We start from the raw sequence: 26,185 nt of genomic DNA on the forward strand, positions 1-26,185 counted from the left end.
TACTCATTTAGTTGTTAAAGTGGCAAAAAATGTGCATTTCAATTGTTGCTTATTTTCTGATCTTAAGCGTGAATTATTTGAAGGCTGGGTAAAAGCTATGCGTCTCTGAAAAAAAATCTGTCCGTCTGTTTTAAAACTAACATTACCATCTCTGTCTATGGCAGAAAAGTAACTGAACTTTTCAAGAAATTCTGTGATGGCAAAAAAATGAGCACTGAAAAGGTAAACATCTTTGTGAAGTTACAAGCTTCCTAGTCTTGTGATAGAGCAGTGGTACTTGATAATGGTGTGAATTGTGTTTTACGTTCAGTGTGTTCGTTTTCTTTGTCTTATTCACTTTAGGCCAATATTAAAGACCTGTCTCAGATACTGAAAAAAATGCCTCAGTACCAGAAGGAACTCAGTATGGTATGTGAAGTGCTGCTTGTTTGTGTTTTTTTTTTTTGTATGGATTCATAAGAGTTTTGGAAAATGAAAGTTAAATCATGTCTTTGAAGTGTGGTTTTGTTTTGTTCTTCTCCTCTACCCTCTTATATATTCATAGTTAATTATTTAATCATAATGCTCAAGGTCTGTTTGTCATGTACAGTGCACACGTTATATGGTTACTCATTTTTTTTTTTTTTAATATTATACAGTATTCCACTCATGTGCATTTAGCAGATGCTTGCATGAAGCGTTATAAAGAATATTTGGACAAGTACCAGCTTTGCAAAGTGGAACAAGTAAGTACTAGGAATATGGAAAGTTCACACCTTCCTTAATTAAATTATACATTTTACACTTAATGTAAAAGCATTGAAAGTCTACACATAACTTTTTCTTGTGGTTTTGTAAGCAGTGCTATTCAGCTGGTACAAGTGTTCTCTTCTGTCCCCTGAAATCTGTTTCAAACCCATACACCTTCTTCCTCTTCATCTTTTCCCACTTCTGTATGGAGTTCATGTGCTTGATCAGTCCTTTCCCTACAGCTCGGTCGGTCCTTGACCACTCAGGCCCTTTTCTTTCCGATCTTCTTTTACTTTATCTGTCCACTTCTGTGTTCGCCTCCTTCACTTTCTCTTCCCCTGCACTTCCAATGCCGGCACTCTTTTGCCCACATATTCGTTGTCTCTCCTCATCACATGTCCATACCACTTCTTAGATACCTCACCCACTTTTCTTGCACCCCTGATTGTCTCATTTCTTTATCAGCCCCTTATTTGTATCACCTCACATCCATCTCAACATTCTCCTTCAAACCTGTTCACCGTTTGCATTAAGTGTACGTGGGATCTCCCAGTCCTTGGCTTTTAACACCATTATAAGCCACGGCAACATATTCAGAATTCTTCCTAGGACATCTGTCCCAGTGTCATATCTGGAAAAGATATCTCTCCATCCATCCATTATCCAACCTGCTATATCCTAACTACAGGGTCACAGGGGTCTGCTGGAGCCAATCCCAGCCAACACAGGGCGCAAGGCAGGCAACAAACCCCGGGCAGGATGCCAACACACCGCAGAGCACACACACCCACACACCAAGCACACACTCGGGACAATTTAGGATCGCCAGTGCACCTAACCTACATGTCTTTGGACTGTGGGAGGAAACCAGAGCACCCGGAGGAAACCCACGCAGACACGGGGAGGACATGCAAACTCCACGCAGGGAAGACCTGGGAAGCGAACTGAGGTCTCCTGTGAGGCAGCAGCACTACCACTGCGCCACCGTTCTGACCAGATATCTCTATTATATGAAAAAATCTTGGGACGAGACTTTTTCAGAGAGATAAATTCAAGTCCCGCGAGACAAGACTTTATTCCAAGAGATGAACTGAAAACCTAACAAATAAAAGACAAACAGTAGAAGGAGAAAAGAATAGAAGACAAAGACGTTCAAAAACATTGCCACGATACACATGCAGAGCAGGTAAAAAAACTATGAAAGTACTAAAATTCGAAAGTCTCAAAAAAATTATAGTAAAGATTGCATTACGCTAACAAATGGAAATTATTGCTTGGTGAAATAATGGAACAGCAAGAAGAGATCGAATATATGGACATAGGTGATATGACAGAAGTATGAAGATATTGTTCGGCTTTGAAGTTTAAGTTGGAGACTTGAAGTTCGTCAAATTCGTGTTGCCATGAGGGAAAAGTAGTGTTTCTTCCCAATGAAGAGGTGCATCTGCGAGAAATAAAAGATTTGTTATTTGCTGAAAGTGAAATCCACAAACACTACAGGCAAAATATCCGAATCTACAATAATCTGTTAACTTTCGCATCAATCAATGCTCAAAACATAGATTTACACAATTCAGGACCATACGCTTTGAGAATCTGTGGTCCCGCAACAATTCAAGCTACTATAAGTTTAACTTCAAAGAAACCACAATTCATTCAGGTTTATAATTATGATCACAGCAATGCAACATAGAGTCAAAAGAGTTAAAACGATTGGATGTATTAGAGGTTCTACAGCCAATAATGGATACAAATTCATACGTACAAAAGTATCGCACTTTACACAAAATTTATCTGAAAAACATGGAGAAAGAAATTTTCTTGGATTTCTATATGAATAAGATCATGCTCACATATAGAATAAACCAACATGTGACGAATTGTCAGCGATAATAGTATCGAAAGACGGAGATATCAAAGACAGAGTTGATATTCATGGTTATCCAAAAGCACAACACGATTCGTTGTATGCGGCAGATCCGGGTTGGCGAGAGCCCCCTGGTGATTAAATAAAAGTAAACCTAATTATTAATCCTGTTTTAATTTCTAACACTGAAGAACTTGTAATTTTTGGCTGTTATGTAATGGCCATTTATGAGCATGCTTTTGTAATATTCCAATCCACAAGTAGGCGAGTCCTGCATGTGATTTCTGCTACATTACATGGCAGAGCCTTACAAACCTAAATTGTAATAAGTATGTGCATTTTAGTAATAACATCTTGTAAAATAATTAAAAAAATCTTTTCAGATTTGAGTTAACAGTACATTTGGCTTGTCATCAATCTACTGTTGGTAAGGTTATTCAGAGTTAAGGACAACATCTATGCCAAACTTTCTATACTTACAGTATTGTATTCAGGATATATTAATAGACTTTATGAAAACTTGTGCCTTGCCTGTTTTGACAAGTTCCATTATTTTAATTTTTTGGATGTGCTTTAATTAGTATGTTCTTGTTATTTAGTGTCAGAGTAAATGTGCTTTTTATTTAATTTATTAAAAGCATGTAAAATTCCATACAATAGTCAAACTTAAAACTAAATTCAATTGAACCCCCACCATAAGAAAGAGAGGAAGGCCAAGAACCTGAGTAAAACTATTTAGAGTAGTAAAGAGAGAAGGGAGTCCCCAATATAAATGCTTATTCTAAAATGTTATTGATTAGATCCTTCCAGGTTTTAAAAAAGTTTTGAAAAGATCCTCTAAATGAGAATTAGATTTTAAATAGTATATAACATCAGTCACCCACTGACTTAACAGAGATGGGTTAGAATTCTTCCAGTTGAGCAAGATAAGTCTACGTGCCAATAATGAAGTAAAGGCCATTACAGTTTGTTTGTCCTTCTCCACTTTAAGCCCATCTGGGGGTCCACCAAATGCAGCTGTTAATGGATTAGGAAGGGATTGTGACACCAGGGCTGTCTAAAAGGAATTTAAAAAATTTGGTCCAGAATAATGAAAATTTGGTGCAGGCCCAAAACATGTGGCCTAGTGAAGCTAGAGCTTGATTGCAGTATTCACAGGTTGGATCTTGCCCTGGAAACATTTTGGACAATTTTAAACGACAGATGCACTTGATATATAATTTTAAGTTGAATAATTGTAAATGTGCTTTTCTAGGCATAAAAAATGCAGTTCTTGGTCTTATCTAAAGCTACAGTACTTGTTCTGTTTAATTTGGTAAGAAAAGCCTTTATTACATAAGCTGTGGTTTGACATAAATATGTAGAAAGTATGAAATAAAGGTTATCTTACATGCCAAAAGGTTTTATAGGGTCATGAAGACTATTTCTCTCCAATCCAAACAGAATAATTAGAATGCTAATCTAGACTGTTGGAATAAATGTATCAAATGTATTCAGTTGCAATTTTATCATAGACAGTTAAAAAAGGTTTACTACAGGCTTGTACACAATGCCTTCTTTCAGTGCTGATTTGAATGAATTTTTGTATCACTTTGTTTTTCTTTAGGATTTAGCAATGGGCAAAGATGCAACTGGAGAAAAAATAAAAGATTCAATGAAGAGCATTGTTCCAGTGCTTTTAAACACAGAAGTGCAAAATTATGACAAAATCCGAATCATCCTCCTGTATGCTTTCTTGAAAAATGGTATGATCCTCCATCCGAGATCAAGAAAGGGAAATACTGGGCTGCTTCTCATGTTTATTTTTGTGACTTGCTTGACTCCTTGAAAAGTAACCTGAAAACTGTTAAATAGATCAGTGTTTGTCAGTCTCTGGGTCTCGACCCACTGCTGCCTGTGGGTCGTGAGTTGCTGCTGTTTATAATGGTGGTGGGTTGTGGTACGCCGCCACTCTGATGATCACGCTCGATTCCCTAAGGGGGAGCTCTGACTTTTGTGCTCAATTCACCAAGCAGGACCAGCCTCGGTCTGACAATTGCAGTCAACTCACTGAAGAGAACATAGGTGGGTCACAAAGACACTTTCCTTGGGGAAAAAATGGGTTGTGACACCAGAAAGGTTGAAAAACACTGATATAGGCGATCATGTTGGTGAATGATATAATAGCATGCCTCAGATTTCAAGAATCTTCTGATTATATGTTTGATTGGGTGTGGATACATGAGTGTGCCCTGCTGTAGCCTAGTGCCTCTTTTGCCTGACGCTGTCAGATAAGCCCTGAGCCTTTGACCCTAAATTGAATTACATGCTTTTGAGAATGTTGTGTTACATTATAATCTGGTGCATGTGTTTCATAAATATCTATGTTCTGTTAATTTAAAACTCACATCATGTAGTATTGTTCTACAAGCGTAGATTGTACGTTTTTATGTTTGTGCATTTGTGTGTCCCTATGTGGCTAGGGGGCCCAATCCAGTGTTAGTTCAGGCTTTAGATAGTCATAGGTAGTCTAGCCAGTGTCTCTGAACAGTATGAAGAAGGATGGAGTAATTTAGTTGTCTTATGCTGTCAAGTACAAATATTTGGGTTCTTATGGAGTCTCTAGAAGTGGAATTAAGCCATTGTATGTAAAATGGATGTGCCTCTAGTAATGGCAAAATGAGAAATGCCTCTTTGCCAGTAACAATTAATTGGAATATTGCTTTGGTTAAATCTAGGAATCAATGAGGAAAACCTTAAGAAACTCATCCAGCATGCCAACATTCAAGAGAACAGCAACATTATTAAGAATATGCAGCTCCTGGGAGCACCAGTCGTAACTGGGGTAATTACAGAATTTGCTTTTTCTCTTTTACAGTCTTGTGATTATGAATGTCAACATTGTTGATTAACAGAAAGTCACAAATGTCCTTACTTTTTACAGAAATCCTATTCTTGAATGCCACCAAAATCCTCAGTCACATAGATATGTAAAACTATTCAATCTGTTCTGTTTTAGACTTCGACGAATGCACATGCAAAGCTGGAAAGAAAAGAACGATCGGAACAAACCTATGACGTCTCCAGGTGGACACCACTTGTCAAAGACGTGATGGAAGTAAGAGTCTCATTTAGCAGACCTTTGGATATTTTTATTTTCTTGTCTCACTTGATTGACCATAGTGAAAATGACAGGAGTTTTGCTGAATGTTAAACATCTAGTTTTTCTTTTTTTTCTTTTCTTAAACAAAAATCTTAAATTATTGTCTCTGTCTGTATATGTGTGTATATACCATGTAGAGAGAGATTATACACACAAACTGAAACTTACAAAATAAATTATGAAAAGATTGAGCCTAACCTATTAACATAAGCATGGCAAAACCAAACAAGTCTGCTTTCATCACCACGAACACTAATACACTTGTAAAGTTCATACAGGTTTCCTGTGTCACTTAAATCCTTTCCCTTGCTTGTACAACCACTTGTTCTTCATCTTATTTGACATCTCTTATCATTGGCATAGTGTTTTCCATGGAGGTAGCTATTCAGATTGGGGGAAAGGTGGTAGTTACATAGGGTCAAGTCTTGAGAATAGTGTGGGTGTTGTGCCTCTTTGAATTTGTACTTTCCCAAGCGGCCTTTTAAATCTGTGCAGTCTGGGCAGATGCATTATGATGAAGTAAAAAGGGAATGGCTGACGGCTTACTCATTGCTTCTCCCCTGATTAAACTGCTGCAAATGTCAAATTACGTCAGTATAACATTGAATGGTTGAGTGGGACTTTTGGTGTTTATTATTAATATGGGCTACACCATCAATATCATGTAAAAAGTATGCATACTCTCATGTTAGCACAATTAGACCTTGAGTTTGTTCAACACTGGAGAATCGCCATACTTGCGTTGTCTCGATTATTGTTTAGACATACTAATTTAATCAGCTTTCCTCCCCAGTTAAAAAAAAAATGCTTCTTAAATTTCTCCAGGTACAGATTCATCTTCAGGTTCTTCTTGGAACATTGAATGTGGAGTTGCTTCATTTAATTAGTCGACATTCTGAGCACCCTATGGACTGTGATCTTGCTTATGTTTAATCACTCATTGCTTTTTCTGTGGTCAGACCTTGGGGTTACCCTTTGAGAGATTTTCTGCCATGGTGTAATTTTGGGCCTCCTCTCCTGACTATTGCATATGAAGCAGGACCGATCCTGGCAAACATTGACTAGACGAGAATGAAACTCAGATGGTGGATTGCTCTTTACTGTTAAAAGTTCAGTGACACCATGATACTTGATTTTGTGTTTTTCATTATCTTTCAGAAATACAAGACATGCATAACAAACCACAAAGGCTAGAAACTTATCTTTTGCATATTTTAGTACACATAATATTAGGCTGTCTGTAGAATCAGTGCCATAGAATATGAACCTGTCAAATTCAGAATCATTTTAAACTGTTTTGTGTATAAAAAATATATGATAGAATGTGGGATATAAAGTCAGTGTTTTTGTACATAATGATTATGTAGGAATGAATATCACAGTATTTTTTTCCGGCCTACAGGACATTACTGAAAACAAACTTGACAAGAAACTCTGGCCATTTGTGTCTGAACCAGCTCCTAACACAACTTCTCAAGTAGCCGTGAGGTAAGCTGGCTGAATTCAGTGTACCCAATACTTTTCATATCTCTATCTCTCTCTTTTATATATATATATATATATATATATATATATATATATATATATATATATATATATATATATAAAATCCAACGTCTGCCCGCTTTTCACGAGAGAACTACTTAACGGATTTAGATCGGGTTTTTTTCTGTAATTTGCTAAAACGTTCCAGTTGATTTTGCGACGTCTCTCATCGCGCTAAGTATCACAGTTCGCTTGCAGGAACGATATTTTCGCGCTAATCTGAGACAGAGGCAGCGGGCTGAGGGGAGGAGGATGCATGACATCAGGAGTGGAGAGTCGGCCTACCTCTGTGTTTTGGGGCGTAACTTGCCTCCGCTTAGCTAGCGATACCTTTTTGTTTATTGATTTTTAAAATTTGTCCTGTTTCACTACTACACGGGCAGAGCTGCGGGGAACGGCTAATATTGTATAATATTCATGATGCACTGTTCTGATTTTAATAATCTGTGATGTTTGGAATGAAGCCTCTATAAATAAACATACTTCATTTGTATTTGTTACTTTCCTCAGTGCTCGGTTTGGCCACTGGCACAAAAACAAAGCTACAGTGGAGTACCACACCGGACCCAGACTCATCATCTTCATCGTTGGAGGAATGACGATGTCTGAAATGCGTGCTGCTTATGAGGTTACCAAAGCAACCGACAACAAGTGGGAGGTGCTGATTGGTACGTAGTGGCGCTCTGGTGAAGTAACAAAGAAGCCCTTCTTATAAGAATCGCTCTGCATCTTCAAACTGAATTTGAAAAATTGCATATGTGGTGATTTTGGCTGTTCAGTGTGGACAAATGAGAGTAAATTTAGAAGCAGATAGATTAAACATTCTACAGTCGATATGTAAATATAGAGGAAATGGTTTAAGTAAAGCAAAGTTATAAAATTTAATGTGAAACACAGAATGGGGGTTTTAAAGGCTTGGAGAAATTTGATGGTGAGTTTTATAAAGAATCAGAAAATGACTGAAGTTGTCTTGCATATGTACTTAACTATCTTTTATTAATTGACATTTTCTGTTAATTAGTTGGAAAATACAGCCTAAATGAATACAGAATCAAAATGATTTTTTTTTTTTACTACAGTATATCAGTACCACATTCAAAAGTAGACAAAACATTATTCAGAAAATTTTCATTTACACACCACCTCATTTACAAAAACTCTTCAGGCAGTTTTTATAACATCAGGTTTCTTAACAAATCAGTTTGTCAGGTTTATAACATTTGCTTATGAAATTTATGTTTGTATCAGTACATTAGATCTGTCTAGACCAGGGGTAGGCAACGTCGGTCCTGGTGAGCCGCAGTATGTGCAGGTTTTTGTTCCAACCCAGTTCCTTAATGAGAACTCAATTATTGCTGATGAAGCACATATTGCTTAAGTGACATTTTGATGCTTCATTTTAGTGGTCTCGCTTGTTAAGGTTCTCCAACCTTAATTGCTTATTTCAATCTTAAACTGCTGCATTCAGTGTTTTAATTGCTCCTTATTAGCAATAAGATGTAAAAGACAAAGCAGCCAGCAGTTCTCCAGCTAGCTTTTTTCCAATTACATCTGTGTGTGTTCATCATGCACTGTTTGATTTAATAAAACACTTAATAGAAAAATGTGACAGACTGAAAATGATCTGTTTTAGGCTTCAAATCATTTGGATGATATCCTTGGAAAGGAAAAAAATCTACGATATAAGAGCCTTACATTGCACAGACTAACAAGCCATAAAATTAAATAAGGTCTGAGATTGGCAATGATTGGTTTCTAATTAAGCAATTGGGTTGGAATGAAAACCTGTAGCCACTGCGGCTCACCAGGACCGACGTTGCCTACCCCTGGTCTAGACTAGAACAGGCCTTTTAGTCCTATCCACTTCTTTCAAGACATCTTAATTCTTGCCACGTGTTACTCAAATCTTTTCCTTAATAATTCCTTTCATTACTTTTCATGTGATGCACATAAAGCTTACTGGCCTATAATTCCTTGGATCTTCCCGGTCAACCTTTTTAAATAACAAAATTTTTGCCATTTTCCAGTCTTTTCGGAGTTTCGCCAGTATGCAGTGACTTCCTAAAAATATACACACAGGAAATGTTAGTTTATTAATACACAGTGAAAGTAAGATTTGCAATGCCTGTAAAAAGTATTCACCGTCCTTGGGTGTTTTTACATTTTATTGTTGTACAACTTTGAATCCCAATGGATTTCATTTGGCTTTTTTGACACTGATCAACATAAAAAGACTCTTTAATGTCAAATTGACAAAAGATCACCGCAAAGCGGTCAAAATGAATTTCACATTTAAAACACTAATTGAGGGCATAAGTTTTGACCCACTTCAAGGCAGTATTTGGTAGATTCACCTTTGGCAGCCACGATAGCCTCGAGTCCGGGTGGCCCAAGTGTGTCTCTCTATCAGACATTGCAGTTTTTTCCGTATTCTTTTTTGATAAAACTGGGCTTTTGATTGATTGGTAATTAAGGGGAAAGGGTGGGTTTTCAATTTAAAAAGATAGATAGATAGATAGATAGATAGATAGATACTTTATTAATCCCAGTGGGAAATTCCCCTAAGAACATATGTGCTCTGCTTGTACTTCTCTGACTTCCTGGTAGTATTCATTTAAGGGAAAAATTACTTGCGTGTTTTACCTTTTGTGAGCATACAACTGGATGATTTGATCCATGGATCCTGCAACTCGAGTAACATGAGATTTTTTTTTCGTGGGCGTTTTTACATTGTTTTGCTGTTGCCCAGTGATGGTCTCCATAGATGCCCATTCTTTCAAAAACTTCATCTGTGTTCTCCATGAAAACCTGAGATTATAAATTTTTCTCAGCCATCAGTGTAAACTACATGGGGTAAGCAACATAATGAAAAATAACTGTACTTGTATAATATTTATGGATGTTACAGTACATGGTGAGTTTTTTTTCCTTATGAGTAAATTTATTTTGGAAATTTGACATTTCATGATGTATTAGAAACGGAGTGAGCAATGTCAGGCCTGGAGGGTTGCAGGCGCTGCAGGTTTTTGTTTCAACTCGGTTTGCTAAAGAGATGACCATTATTTGTTAATGTAGCACTGCTTGATCAAACATTTTAATGTTTTATTTTTGTGGTCTTGTTTGTTAGTTTTTTCCCACCGTTAATTGCTTGTTTTAGTTTGAATTAGTGGCATTCATTGATTTTAATTGCTCCTTATTAGCAATAAAATGCAAATGACAAAGGAACCACCAGTTCTCCATCTAACTTTTTTTTCAATTTACGCCAATGTGGATTCATCATGAACTCTGTGGTTTAGTTAAATATTTGGAAGTGAAGGACTCGGAATTTCTATCATTTGGGTGATATCCTTGGAAAGGAAAAAAAAATCTTCTGTATACGGTAAGAATGACCTGACGTGGCAGAGTTAAAACACTAACAGGCCGTGAAATTAAATAAGATCTGTTATTGACAAGGATTGGCTTCTAATTATGCAACTGCATAATAATAATACATTTTATTTATATAGCACCTTTCCCATGCTCAAGGCACTTCACAGAGTTTAAGATAGAACGGCAGGGTATACAGTATATAGCATTGTACAAACCAGATAAATAAATAAAGAAGATTAAGACAGTAAATTCAGAGAAAAAAAAGCCTAACAGACTACATAATTGATGGTCTCACACACACAGGTTACATGAGCATCTTGACATGGAGGTAAACTGAGAGAAGGGTAATAAAGTCAAGTAGAGCTAAAAGCCTTCCTGAACAGATGAGTTTTGAGTTGTTTTTTTAAAAGAATTCATGGAGTCAGCTGACCTGATTAATTTCGGTAGGTCATTCCAGAGTCTGGGCGCTATACAACTGAAGGCCCTGCTGTCACCCATGGAGTGTAGATTAGTGTGGGGCACAACAAGATTACCAGAATCAGAGGACCTTAATGGGCGGACAGGCACATAGTGATGGAGAAGGTCACTGATGTAGTTTGGCGCAAGGTCGTTTAAGGCTTTGTAGGTTATTAGTAGGATTTTATATTCAATCCTGTAGGACACAGGGAGCCAGTGAAGGCGAAGCAGGATGGGTGTGATGTGCTCGCTGCTGCTGGTCCGTCTAAGGAGTTGTGAATAAGCTGGAGCTGTGATAGAAGATTAGAAGGTACACCTGCCAGCAACGAGTTGCAATAATCGACATAGGATGTGATAAAAGCATGAACAAGTTTCTTAGCATTAGAAAAGGAGAGGAAGGAGCGAACACGGGATATGTTACAGAGGTGAAAGTAAGAAAGTTTCTTAATGTGGTTTATGTTGGCAGAATAAGAAAGGGAGGAATCAAAAATGACACCAAGATTCTTTGCATCAGAAGAAGGTCTGATGAGATCACCGCCAAGATGGACTGGGAAGGAGCTCATTTTATTAAGTTGCACTTTAGTCCCAATTTGCAGGAGGTCAGTTTTGTTGCAATTTAATTTTGCATGGGAACAAAAACCTGCAGCCATTGTGGCCTCCGGGCCCAACACTGCTCACCACTGCATTAGGATGTGCTTTTCATGCTGCTTAAACTTCCCTATGCTATTTCGCACATATGATTCATACGTTTTTCAATTTTATTTGCATTTGCAGGTTCCACTCACATCCTGACTCCAAGCAAGTTCCTGAGTGACCTTTCAACTCTGGATAAGCCTTTACCAGAAACTTCTTAAGGCTCATCATCTGACTGAAATGCACTGCTGACGTGCGTCGTGCACTTTGCTGGTCTTTGAATTCTTCAGAGCTTACCACCCACCCTGCCAAGTCTCAATTTCAAGAATGTGTATCACTACTGACGTAATTCTTTTAATTGATAGGTTTAATGCACAGCAATGAAATGGGTCTCTCTTGACGAGCAGAGCATTCATTTGGTCCCCACATCACACCATTAAACAGTCCCTTTCTTTTTCCCACAATGGCCTTCGTTTATATTTGACAAGGCTTTAGTTGTGCTTTGTTACGCACATCTTCAGATTACCTAGGAGTCAATAAAGGCGTGGGGGGGGGGTACTCCTATATATTGTGAGGTATTGTGCCAAAGTACCAGGCTGATTGGAAGTCCATAATTTAGTTAAAGGCATAGTGAATACACGTTCGAGGTTGTATTTGTGGTCACGTTTATTAGACGAATTGGTTTGGTGAAGGGCCTGTTGACGAAGCAAATCCCCATGACGTGACGAGTTTTATTGAAATATTTCAGAGCTGACAGTCGGTCACTTCAGAACGTGGAGTTCATAGGGTGCTCACGAGAATACAAATCTTCCAAAGACTGTACTTTCCAGAATTTTCAGCAATAACGCCAAACTGTTTTATAATATGCCGGCTTTTGTGCCATCGTCCAGATTGGTGTGAGTAACAATTCTTAAAATATATCTTAGTGCTTGCAAAGTTTTCCTATCAACATGTAAAAAATTATGTTCATTTTTAGATTGACTTTTGTAAGACAGGCTGAGATTAAAAGTGAGACCGTTTTTGTTAGTTACCGGAAGAAGCTAAAATGTGGAACAAACAACTCCTTCGATGAAACATTTTCTGCGTTTGCTTGAGCTGTAATGAGAAGTTCGGAAATCATTGCTAAATTTAGATTGTGTCCCTTCATCATGACCTACGCTTGTATATTTCCTAGGCACTCTGGTTTTACTTTTGTCGTATTTTGGTAAATCCTAATTTAGGCAAGTTGGTCGCTCAGGAGCGTGTTTTTGTTTGGGGAGAAAAAAAATGTCCAGATTTTTCTAAAAATCACGATAAACTTTATAACATCTTACATCAAGGACCTTCCACGTAACTCCTGTTTTAATGTTTATCTTTGTTGTAATTCTCTACCAGTTTTGAATGTCTAATTTTCTATCGCTCGATTTTTATAATGTTGTTTTTGAAGCAGTTAGGGCAGCACTTTTTTTTTTTTTTTAACTCTTTTTCTTCATTGTGTTAGTGTTTATTTAATCCCAAACATAAGACTTCTGTTAATTCACTATTCTTTCAAAAAGAAAAAAATGAAACTGAAAGAAAAAAAAAAAAAAAGAGTAGCAGCGTAGGCGTAAATATGGCCGCCCGCCAGCCAGCTGCTGTGATATCTTGGCCGTGTGTCAGGATGCATAAACGCTGATTATCTGGCTGATGGTCATTTCCAGTCTTCATCACATGACATTTTGATTGAGACATAGGGCTGTAATTGCTGAGAATCATTTGCCATGACCTGCCAGCCACACTCCTCTTGTCTTTCTAAATCATGTTGATGCAGTGCCGTGATCTAAATATGTGACAAGCCAACGCCATGTCCTCTCACAATGCACTTATTTGTACCTTTGACAAAGCAAACTTAAGATGATTCCTCTTTCATCCTCCGCTATGAATGTAAAAATAGACTTTATTTAAAATAAACAGTGCTACGTGAATGGCTTTATACAACATTACATTTAACCCTTCTGATTTCTCTGATATATTTATTAAATACATATCATTAGAGCATAGCCTTTTGGAACCCAGCTCCTTGTTATAGAGGTCAGTGATGAATGTTTAATTTATAAAGGTTACTCTTATTTTTCTGCCATATTTAATGAAATGTTTTTGTCACTTGTACTACAATGTATTAATAAAATTCTACTGATATTTGATTTGCTATACATCTCTGTGGCTTTAAATTAAGTCTTGAAAATCCGACTGATCCAGATTTCGTTCAAGTCATATGAAAAAGTTTGGGACCCCCTCTTGGCTTGCATAATAATTGACTCTCCTTTCAACATTAAAGATAACTGTGGTCTGTCTTTCATTTCCTAGGAGTACTGGGGTGTTTTCAGAACAAGGATTTTTAGTGACGCAGTATTTAGTTGCATGAAATTAAATCAAATGTGAAAAACTGGCTGTGCACAAATGTGGGTCCCCTTGTCATTTTGCTGATTTGAATGCCTGTCACTGCTCAATGCTGATTACTTGCAACACCAAATTGGTGTGATGAGCTCGTTAAGCCTTGAACTTCATAGACAGGTGTGTCCAATCATGAGATATAAAGATATTTAAGGTGGTCAATTACAAGTTGTGCTTCCTTCCCTTTGACTCTCCTCTGAAGAGTGACAGCATGGGATCCTCAAAGCAACTCTCCAAAGATCTGAAAACAAAGATTGTTGAGTCTCCTGGTTTAGGGGAAGGCTACAAAAAGCCATCGCAGAGGTTTAAACTGTAAGGAATGGAATCAAGAAATGGAAGGCCACAGGCACAGTTGCTGTTAAAGCCAGCAGGTCTGGCAGGCCAAGAAAAATACAGGAGCGACATATGAGCAGGATTGTGAGAATGGTGACAGACAACCCACAGATCACCTCCAAAGACCTGCAAGAACATCTTGCTGCAGATGGTGTATCTGGACATCGTTCTACAATTCAGCTCAATTTGTACAAAGAACATCTGTCTGGCAGGGTGATGAGAAAGAAGCCCTTTCTGCACTCACGCCACAAACAGAGTCGCTTGTTGTATGCCAATGCTCATTTAGACAAGCCAGATTCATTTGGGAACAAAGTGCTTTGGACTGATGAGACAAAAATTGAGTTATTTGGTCAGAACAAAAAGCGCTTTGCATGGCGGAAGAAGAACACCACATTCCAAGAAAAACACCTGCTACCTCCTGTCAAATTTGGTGGAGGTTCCATCATGCTGTGGGGCTGTGCGGCTAGTTCAGGGACTGGGGCCCTTGTTAAAGTCAAGGGTCAGATGAATTCAACCCAATATCAACAGATTCTTCAGGATAATGTTCAAACATCAGTCACAGTTGAAGTTACGCAGGGGTTGGATATTCCAACAAGACAATGACCCAAAACACAGTTGGATATCTACGAAGGCATTCATGCAGAGGGAGAAGTACAATGTTCTGGAATGGCTGTCACAATCCCCTGACTTGAATATCATCGAAAATCTATGGGATGATTTGAAGCAGGCTGTCCATGCTCGGCAGCCATCAAATTGAACTGAACTGGAGAGATTTTGTATGGAAGAATGGCCAACAATACCTCCATCCAGAATCCAGACACTCCTCAAAGTCTAGGAGGACAGCGTCTAGAGGCCAAAAGGAGGCTCAACTAAGTATTGATGTCATATCGCTGTTGCAATGCCAACATTTATGCACCTGTCTAATTTTGTTATGCTGTATATTGCATATTTTCTGTTAATCCAATAAACTTAATGTCACTGCTGAAATACTACTGTCTCCGTAAGGCATGTCAGATATTAAAAGGAAGTTGCTACTTGAAAGCTCAGCCAATGAGAAACAAAAATCCAAAGAACTAAGAGGGGTTCCCGAACTTTTTCATATGACTGTAAGAGTGTGAAGCTTGTGTAGCAGCCTGAAGGATTGTTGTTGGCATGAGGGTGGTGTCATGTAGCCTCGCAGGGGCCAGACGCAAGTCTCAAAATGAGAACACACGTCTGGGGACATCACATTAAAAAGTGTGTAGTGGATAGCGGCGAAATCCTGCACTGCAAAGGCTACAAACAGGGAGAGTGTTTGAGAAACTGGGAGCCACAAAGGAGCACAGCATGGCTGTGAAACAGTCAAAGGTTTGCCAGGGGTGTCGAACTCTGGTCCTGGTGGGCTGCAGTGGCTGCAGGTTTTCATTCTAACCCTTTTCCTAATCAGTGCCCAGTTTACACTGCTAATTAACTCCTTTTCCTTTTACTTTAACAGCCCTGTTTTTAAGGATTCAGTCCTCTGAATTGATTTGTTTCTTCATTAAATGGCAGCCAAACAGAAATGAGACGTGAAACGAGCCAACAGATGACCCGCTAAACTGGGATTTCAAACTCCAACCAATTTCACTCATTCACCAATCTCTTAATGTGAAGCCGATTCTCACTGTTAATTAATCCTGTTATTTAATTCCATGGCTTGTTGCTGCTCTCATTCTGCCACAGCAGACATTTCCAAAACTGTTGATTTTCTGTTTTTTAAAATGTTTGGGTGACCTGAGAGATCATCCTTACTGAGGCCTTCACCTTTCTTTATTTTCAAATATTGTGTGATGGGCACAGGTGGTGGCTTGTTTTATATCTCACTGTTGTTTGGCTACAAAGTAAGGAAAAACACTTAAATTACCCCAAATCACAACCATCTATACAGTCGGGTCCATAAGTATTTCAGAATGTTGGCTCATTCTGAAATACTTATGGACCCGACTGTATAGATGGTTTGTGATTTGGGGTAATTTAATGGTAGGGATTTGCACAATTAGCATGTAGTATAAACACAGTGGATGTGAAATAAAGCAATCATTGTGTGATTAAAATTTAGACTTTCAGCTTTAATTTAAGAGGTTGACCAAAAATATCATGTGAGCCATTTCGGAATGATAGCCACCCTTCTAACAAAAAACATTTCCAGGGGCTCAAAAGTACAGGGCGAGTCAAAATTATGTTAACATTAATGGTATTGCGATGTAAATACTTATATACAATTTTTGTGGACAATTTATGTGCCACAAATGGTACATGTGTTGAACATGATGGCAAACAGGTTGTGACCTTGCTGTGAATCATCTTGCACAGATGAAGTATGTTTTGTGAATAAATTGTTTCCGCCATTCAAATGTTAACATAATTTTGGCTCGTCCTGTATTTGGACATTTGAAAGACGATCTGCTCCATAGCCATGTGTGAGCAGGGCCCTCATTATTACATTAACTATTAAGCAGGTAGAAGGTCTGCAGTTAGATAGATAGATAGATACTTTATTAATCCCAATGGGAAATTCACATTCTTCAGCAGCAGCATAATGATACAATAAATAATATTAAATTAAAGAATGATAATAATACAGGTGAAAAACAGAAAAACAGACAATAACTATGTATAATGTTAAATGTTAACGTTTCCCCCCCCCGGGTGGAATTAAAGAGTCGCATACTTTGGGGGAGGAACGATCTCCTCAATCTGTCAGTGGAGCAGGACAGTGACAGCAGTCTGTCGCTGAAGCTGCTCCTCTGTCTGGAGATGATACTATTTAGTGGATGCAGTGGATTCTCCATAATTGATAGGAGCCTGCTGAGCGCCCTTCGCTCTGCCACAGATGTTAAACTGTCCAGCTCCATGCCAACAATAGAGCCTGCCTTCCTCACCAGTTTGTCCAGACGTCTTTCCTCTTAATGCTGCCTCCCCAGCACACCACCGCGTAGAAGAGGGCGCTCGCCACAACTGTCTGATAGAACATCTGCAGCATCTTATTGCAGATGTTGAAGGACGCCAGCCTTCTAAGGTAGTATAACCGGCTCTGTCCTTTCTTGCACAGAGCATCAGTATTGGCAGTCCAGTCTAATTTATCATCCAGCTGCACTCCCAGATATTTATAGGTCTGCACCATCTGCACACAGTCACCTTTGATGCAGTTGACTCCAAGTGTGGTAATTTGCATTTGGAAGATGTCACTGTGAACTCTCAATATGAGGTCCAAAGAGCCATGTAACATAAGTTTAATATGTGTCTGTCCTCTGTACAAAAATATTTTCTAAATCTACTTTTCTTTCTACTCACGTGCACAGTGGACACAGATTTAGCACACAGGGGCTCATCATCTAGAACTGCTTGGCAAGCATTAGAAGACAAGACAGGGCTAACTGTGAAATGGGCATTGTGTACAATTTTTGTGTGAAAAGTCGGCATGAAACTGTGTCCTCTTTGCCTTATTTTGAATGGCATGATTCACCTAAGTAGGGGCCTGCACATGGAGAAAGAGTATGAAAGCCTGGGAACATTGCCCGGCACACCTTTGAAGCTGATGGACGGATGGGAGATAACGTCATCCGATCCTGAAAATCCTTCCACTGCATGGCGAAAATGGCAGACTCTATACATTGGGCCCCCACTCCCGAACTGGGTTCTTGTCATGGCTTCCTTCGTCTGTACCAGTGCATTGTCCCCAACTTGACTTGACTTGATAGAATCCAGCAAAATGCGTTTCATCTGAGTGAAATCTCTGTGGTGTTAGACTTGTAATAGTAACACAACTATCCATGGTCTTTGTAATACTTCTACGCGGTGGTGTGCTGGGGAGGCAGCATAAAGAAGAAGGATGCCTCACGTCTGGACAAACTGGTGAGGAAGACAGGCTCTATTGTAGGCATGGAGCTGGACAGTTTGACATCTGTGGCAGAGCGACGGGCACTGAGCAGACTCCTGTCAATCATGGAGAATCCACTGAACAGGATCATCTCCAGACAGAGGAGCAGCTTCAGAGACAGACTGCTGTCACCGTCCTGCTCCACTGACAGACTGAGGAGATCGTTCCTCCACCACACTATGCGACTCTTCAATTCCACCAGGGGGGTAAACGTTAACATTATAATAACAAAGTTATTGTCTGTCTGCATACTTGCATTGTTATCACTCTTTAATATTGTTCTTTATCAGTATGCTGCTGCTGGAGTATGTGAATTTCCCCTTGGGATTAATAAAGTATCTATCTATCTATCTATCTATCTATCTATCTATCTATCTATCTATCTATCTAATATAAAGTTATGAACAAATGTATTAAACACACTGCTCAAAAAATGAAGGGAGCACCTAAATCACACATTGAAGCACGATGAACACAATATTCAAGTGATAAATCTTTACTGAGTAATACTGTGTGCTTCATTGAGAACAAAAATGACGTAACAATAGCCAATGAATACCAAAATCATCAACCCACTGAGGGCTGATTCAACATCATACCGAACATCAAAGTCAAAAATTGAAACCCCAGGCTGATCCAAATTGTGTGAATTTCATCATGGTGACTCCTAATGTGACTCAGTAGTGTATGGACGTCCGGCAACATCTGGGCCTGCTCCTGAGGAGATGGCGGATGGTGTCCTGGAGGTTCTCCTCCCACGCCTCGATCAGGGCACCAGTGAGCTCATGGACAGTCTGTGGCACTACTTGGCTGTCAATATAACATCCCAGAGGTTCTCAATTGGATTCGGGTCTGGGGAACGTCTGGGCCCATCAATGGCATCAATGCCTTTGTCATCTGGGAACTGCCTACATGCTCTGATCACGTGACATCGGGCATTTTACTGCACCTGGAGGAACCCAGGGCCCACTGCACCAGCGCAAGGTCTGTGGATTTCATCCCAGTACCTAACAGCAGTCAGGGTATTGTTGCCATGCTTGTGGAGTTCAATGCAACTCTCCATGGACCGTCACTGACCCACCGCCAAACTGGTCATGCTGGATGATGTTGCAAGCTGCATAACGTTCACCACAGCGTCTCCAGACTCTTGCATGTGCTCAGTGTGAACCTGCTCTCAGTTGTGAAGAGAACGGGACACCAGTGGAGGAGCTGCCAATTGTGGTATTCTCTGATGAATGTCAATCAAGCTGCACAGTGATTGGCTGTGAGCACAGTTCCCACTAGAGGGCATCGGGCCCTCATGCCACCCTCATGGAGTCTGTTTCTGACAGTCTGATCAGAAACATGCACACCAGTAGCCAGCTGGAGGTCATTCTGTAGGGCTCTGGCTGTGCTCCTCCTTGCACAAAGAAGCACATACCAGTCCTGCTGCTGGGTTGATGTCCTTCTATGGCCTTGTCCTGCTCTCCTCATGTGACGGATTGCCTCCTGGTATCTCCTCCGTGCTTTTGCGACTGTGCTGGGAGACACAGCAAACCTTCTTGTGCCATCCTGGAGGAGCTGGATTAACTGTGCAACCTGAATCGGCTGCAGATACCGCCTCATGCTATCAGTAGTGATGACAAGGACACTAGCAAAACACAAAACTAGAGAAGAATCAGATAAAGAGAGAGCAATGTGGCCACCACCTTCAAAACCATTCCCTTTTTTTTGGGGTGTCTTGCTCTTGTCTCTCCAGTGCACCTGTTGTCGGTTTCATTTACACCAACATGTGATAAATATCACATATGTTTATGAAAAATAACATTCATTTTCAAAATATGTGTAATATGTAATTTGACATTTTTATTTGCGAAAATGTTTTTTCTCCTGCCCTGATCCCTCTATGTAAGGTGACCAGAATTTGGGGACATGGGGGGGGGGGGGCAATTTTTGGGCCAATCCGGTGACATGGGTCTAGTGGAGCGTAGTCTACATATGTCTCGAGAAGAATTCATGCCTGGTTGTGAAAATGCAGTTTCATTACGACGTGCTAGCGTACAGGAACAACCGGGGACAAAACGGGGACATGCTTCCGAGTGGGGACAGTCCGAAAAAAGGGGACTGTCCCCGGAAAACGGGGACGGATGGTCACCTTGCCTCTATGATGATGATGATAAGACAAAGCAGGCATTAGATAAATAGCGATTGGCATTATGTGTGGGCAGGAGTTAACACACATACATACATGCTACTAATAGTCATTTTCTAACCTGCTTAGTCCTGGGGTGGGGTGCTGGTGCCTATCCCAAGGCCATCACAGAGCAAACACGCATACACACACCAATTCACCTACCCTACCGGAGCACTACAGGAAACCCATGCAGACACGGGGGGGGGGACATGCAAACTCGGCGCAATGAGACACGAACCCTGGTCTCCTTACTGCGAGGCAACTGCGCCACCGTGCCACCGTGCCACAGCGCCCATTACCAGTACTGTAGTCCCTACTTAAAATCTACATGTGATAATAAAAAAGGATACTGTAAGAAACGTTTTATTATAGCGAACTTATTAGCCAGTTTTGTTATTATTATCGGATTTAATAGTTATGTGAATCTTACGTTTAAAATCACTGCCAGTGATCAAAACAACACAACCTCTGCACCACCACGGACTGCAAGCGAGGGAATAAAGAAGCGCCACTTTTATATTATTGGGGCGGGGCTTCTGAGGTTGCTCTGTAATGTTTTGACCAATAAGATTAACGCGGAAGTTGCGTAATCCACATGTTGCGTCTGGTTGGCAGGTCGTATACACGCAACGCTTACAAATCTCAAACTGAAAGAAAAGTAACGCAAAATGTCGTCGCAAAAGGATAAGCAAACTGTTGTATTTGTAAGTAGAAATTGATTTGTTTTGGTTGAAGTGCACCTTTTAAGAGTCTTGGCTAATTTATTTTGGTAGGCCCGAGTGCAGGCCTGCAGCTAAATTTTGTATTGACGCCGAAGTGCAGATTCACGCTGCGGGGTCCACTGTCTCGTGCGGTTGTGTTTTGATTCACCGCCTCTGTAGGTTAAGTGTTACGAGTGTGCGTTAGTGCCTAATATTAACCATATAACCAAGCAGATTATTTTTTTATAACGTTTGGGTGATTGACTGTCGCCGTTTATGGTCATTAAGCTTTTACTTCACTGAAACTTTTTCAAGCAATGTTTTCTGTAAAAGAAAATCTTTATAAGGGATTTCGAATACGGTTAAGTATATTGTTTTTCTCGTATTGTGCTTATTTTTAATCAATTACGAAATGCGATATTAATGTTCTAGTGTTGCATGTTATTTTTAATCCATTTGTCATTCTCTGCAATGTTAATTTAACCTTGTAAATTGTACCGTTGTCAAAGAACAAACTAAGCTAAGTTGAAATATTTGGTCCTATAACTATTTTGTAGAAAAGATTTTATTGCACATGATGGCACGAATTCTAAACGTCCAGCAGCGCTTCCTCGGCTTAATTTAATACTTTGTGTGGCTGGACATCATTTTGGCGGGGCTGACTGGATTGTATTTTCACGAGAGCTTTCTTTTAAAGTAGTGCGACCACCCGTACAGTATGGTGGATGATGACCACACACACCGTGGAGGAGTTGTCGACACAGTGAGTCTTCAGTTCAGACAAATGTGGCTGCAAAATCATAACCGGTTTAAAATGTAATAGTCAAGTGTTTTCATTGTAGCACTGAGCTATAAGCCTTTCTCTACTGTAGATTTTTATTGCAAAACAGAGATTTAAGTATTTAAGCAAATCTAAAACCGCGTAGTTATGACATGCAGGCTTGGTACTTGTGACATCTCAGACCTAGTAGGTGACCTTTCAGACCATTTGACACATTATTTAAATACCTTAAGAGAAGTAGTTCTTCTCTCGGCAGCACCCGTCTTCCATATCTTTCTGTCCTCTGTATCTTGTTCTGTTGCACCCATCACCTGTATGTCCTCTCCTCCTGCCTTTGGACACGTCTCCCCCTTCTTCTTCTCCTTCTTCTTCGGTCAACAGTAGTCCAATTTCCGCCAGCACCCTGTTGGCTAACAGTACTGGTGGCGGTCATTGTTAACCCGGGGCTAGACCGATCCAGTATGGAAATTTTGTATTGTTGTCTGCATATTGATTTGGCACAGTTTTACACCGGATACCCTTCCTGACGTAACCCTCCCCATTCATCCGGGCTTGGGACCAGCATGAAGAAGTACAGTGCATCTGGAAAGTATTCACAGAGCATCACTTTTTCCACCTTTTGTTATGTTACAGCCTTATTCCAAAATGGATTAAATTCATTTTTTTCTCAGAATTCTACACACAACACCCCATAATGACAACGTGAAAAAAGTTTACTTGAGATTTTTGCAAATTTATTAAAAATAAAAAAACTGAGAAATCCCATGTCCATAAGTATTCACAGCCTTTGCTCAATACTTTGTCGATGCACCTTTGGCAACAATTCCAGCCTCAAGTCTTGTTGAATATGATGCCACAAGCTTGGCACACCTATCCTTGGCCAGTTTGGCCCATTCCTCTTTGCAGCACCTCTCAAGCTCCATCAGGTTGGATGGGAAGCATTGGTGCACAGCCATTTTAAGATCTCTCCAGAGATGTTCAATCGGATTCAAGTCTGGGCTCTGGATGGGCCACTCAAGGACATTCACAGAGTTGTCCTGAAGCCACTCCTTTGATATCTTGGCTGTGTGCTTAGGGTCGTTGTCCTGCTGAAAGATGAACCGTCGCCCCAGACTGAGGTCAAGAGCGCTCTGGAGCAGGTTTTCATCCAGGATGTCTGTACATTGCTGCAGTCATCTTTCCCTTTATCCTGACTAGTCTCCCAGTTCCTGCTGCTGAACAACATCCCCACAGCATGATGCTGCCACCACCATGCTTCACTGTAGGGATGGTATTGGCCTGGTTTCCTCCAAACGTGACGCCTGGCGTTCACACCAAAGAGTTCAATCTTTGTCTCATCAGACCAGAGAATTTTCTTTCTCATGGTCTGAGAGCCCTTTTTTTTTTAATATATGATCAATTATTTATTTAAACAAAATATATGCACACGAAAAGTAAAGGCAAGCCAGTTAAGAAGGAAATAATGGCACCTTACCTCAGTCTCCTCCATTTAGAGCTGCATCATCTTCTTTCAGCGGTTTCTCTTAGGGATCGCCACAGTGGATCATCTTTTTCCATATCCTCCTGTCCTCATCATCTTGCTCTGTCACACCCACCACATCCATAAACCTTCTCTTAGGCCTTCCTCTTTTCCTCTTCCCTGGCATCTCTATGCTGAGCATCCCTTTCCCAATATACTTGGCATCTCTCCTCTGCACATGTCAGAGTGGCAAGATTGCGTTAGTTTGGACATCGTCTCCCAACCATCCAACCCGAGCTGACCCTCTAATGTCCTCATTTCTAATCCTGTCCATTGTTTTCACACCCAACGCAAATCTTAACATCTTTGACTCTGCCACCTCCAGCTCTGTCTCCTGTTTTTCTGGTCATTGCCACCGTATGGCCCCTACTCTCTCTTCTGTTTCTTTTTCCGGTTTCTTTGTGGTGGCGCCCATCTACTTAAAGCATCATGATGTTCCAACATTGATGGATTAAAAGCCAGAAGTCTGCATGACCATCATCATCAAGTCCTTCCGTGAGAACCCTAAATACATCCATCCGTCCATCCATTTTCCAACCCGTTGAATCCGAACACAGGGTCACGGGGGGTCTGCTGGAGCCAATCCCAGCCAACACAGGGCACAAGGCAGGGAACCAATCCTGGGCAGGGTGCCAACCCACCGCAGGACACACACAAACACACCCACACACCAAGCACACACCAGGGCCAATTTAGAATCGCCAATGCACCAAACCTGCATGTCTTTGGAGTGTGGGAGGAAACCGGAGCGCCCGGAGGAAACCCACGCAGACACGGGGAGAACATGTAAACTCCACGCAGGGAGGACCCGGGAAGCGATGCCAGGTCCCCAGATCTCCCAACTGCGAGGCAGCAGCGCTACCCACTGCGCCACCGTGCTGCCCACCCTAAATACAAAGAGGACTATTTCTTTTATGTGAGGTAGAATGCCCAAAGGGGACTGGGTGGTCTCATGTTCTGGAAACCCTTTTTGTTTTTTCTGTCCTCCCTGGCCATCGGACCTTACTCTTATTCTATGTTAATTAATGTTGTCTTATTTTAATTTCTTACTTTGTCTTTTATTTTTCTTTTCTTCATTATGTAAAGCACTTTGAGCTACATTTTTTGTATGAAAATGTGCTATATAAATAAATGTTGTTGTTGTATCCAACCCATTATAATATAGCTGGTCTCACTACCGTCCTTTAGACGGTAAAGCAAAACAGAAACGGTAGGAAACTAACCACACCGCCCAAGGAGGCTAGAAGAGTGAAAAGAACAAGTCGACAGTCGTGGCCAAAAGTTTTGAGAATGACACAGGTATTGGTTTTCACAAAGTTTGCTGCTTCAGTGTTTTTAGATCTTTTTGTCAGATGTTTCTATGGTAATAATAATAATAATACATTTTATTTATATAGTGCCTTTCCCATGCTCAAGGCACTTACAGAATATAATAAAGAACGGCAGCGTATACAGTATATAGCATTGTACAAACCAGATAAATAAATAAAGAAGATTAAGACAGTGAATTCTGAAAAAAAAAAGAAACAGACAACATAATTGATGGTCTCATATACACACACACAGGTTACATGAGCATCTTGACAGAGAAGTAAACTGAGCGAAGGGTAATAAAGTCAAGTAGACCTAAAAGTCTTCCTAAACAGATGAGTTTTGAGTTGTTTTTTAAAAGAATTCATGGAGTCAGCTGACCTGATTAATTTCGGTAGGTCATTCCAGAGTCTGGGCGCTATACAGCTGAAGGCCCTGTCACCCATGGAGTGTAGAGTAGTGTGGGGCACAACAAGATTACCAGAATCAGTGGACCTTAGTGGGCGGGCAGGCATATAGTGATGGAGAAGGTCACTGATGTAGTTTGGTGCGAGGTTATTTAAAGCTTTGTAAGTTATTAGTAGGATTTTATATTCAATTCTGTAAGACACAGGGAGCCAGTGAAGACGGAGCAGGATGGGTGTGATGTGCTCGCTGCTGCTGGTTCGAGTAAGGACTCTTGCAGCTGAGTTTTGAATAAGCTGGAGCTGTGATATAAGATTAGAAGGGGCACCTGCCAGTAGGGAATTACAATAATCGATGCGGGATGTGATAAAAGCATGGACAAGTTTCTCAGCATTAGAGAAGGAGAGGAAGGAGCGAACACGGGATATGTTATGGAGGTGAAAGTAAGAAAGTTTCTTAATGTGGTTTATGTGGGCAGAATAAGTGAGGGAGGAATCAAAAATGACACCAAGATTCTTTACAGTAGAGGCAGGTCTGATGAGATCACCGCCAAGATAGACAGGGAAGGAGCTCATTTTATTAAGTTGCATTTTAGTCCCAATTTGCAGGAGTTCAGTTTTATTGCAATTTAATTTTAAAGAGTTGTGCTCCATCCAGGTTTTAATTTCACTAAGGCAGGTTGTGAGCTGAGAAAGCTCTGATGAAGTTCCACTTTTAACATTGAAATAGAGTTGAGTATCATCTGCATAAAAATGATAACCCAGTCCATAGCTACGGATAATATGGCCAAGGGGAAGCATGTAAATACAGAAAAGCAGAGGACCGAGGACAGAGCCTTGAGGGACTCCTTGTGTGACTGGCACTGAGCTGGATCTGCTCTTGCCAAGACTAACAAACTCTTGCCTATCAGT

At 40.2% G+C, this 26,185-nt stretch overlaps 2 protein-coding genes across 2 annotated transcripts in view; both read left to right on the forward strand.

Annotated features, from left to right (window-relative positions):
* Positions 1-13,903, forward strand: part of stxbp2 (syntaxin binding protein 2) — an 80,249-nt gene extending 66,346 nt beyond the window's left edge. The window contains exons 11-19 of the mRNA XM_028823910.2: positions 165-222; positions 343-408; positions 639-725; positions 4,203-4,341; positions 5,314-5,420; positions 5,595-5,693; positions 7,141-7,226; positions 7,794-7,951; positions 11,883-13,903. Of these exons, the coding sequence (XP_028679743.1) occupies positions 165-222; positions 343-408; positions 639-725; positions 4,203-4,341; positions 5,314-5,420; positions 5,595-5,693; positions 7,141-7,226; positions 7,794-7,951; positions 11,883-11,962 (880 nt within the window). The 3' untranslated portion in view covers positions 11,963-13,903. The remainder of the gene's footprint in view (positions 1-164; positions 223-342; positions 409-638; positions 726-4,202; positions 4,342-5,313; positions 5,421-5,594; positions 5,694-7,140; positions 7,227-7,793; positions 7,952-11,882) is intronic.
* Positions 13,904-21,139: 7,236 nt separating this feature from the next.
* xab2 (XPA binding protein 2) overlaps positions 21,140-26,185 on the forward strand; it is a 33,571-nt gene continuing 28,525 nt past the window's right edge. Inside the window, exon 1 of the mRNA XM_028822806.2 lies at positions 21,140-21,261. Coding sequence (XP_028678639.1) covers positions 21,226-21,261 — 36 coding nt within the window. The 5' untranslated portion in view covers positions 21,140-21,225. The remainder of the gene's footprint in view (positions 21,262-26,185) is intronic.

The sequence above is a fragment of the Erpetoichthys calabaricus genome, chromosome 17 (genome assembly GCF_900747795.2).
Source record: "Erpetoichthys calabaricus chromosome 17, fErpCal1.3, whole genome shotgun sequence".
Classification (NCBI taxonomy): Eukaryota; Metazoa; Chordata; class Cladistia; order Polypteriformes; family Polypteridae; genus Erpetoichthys; species Erpetoichthys calabaricus.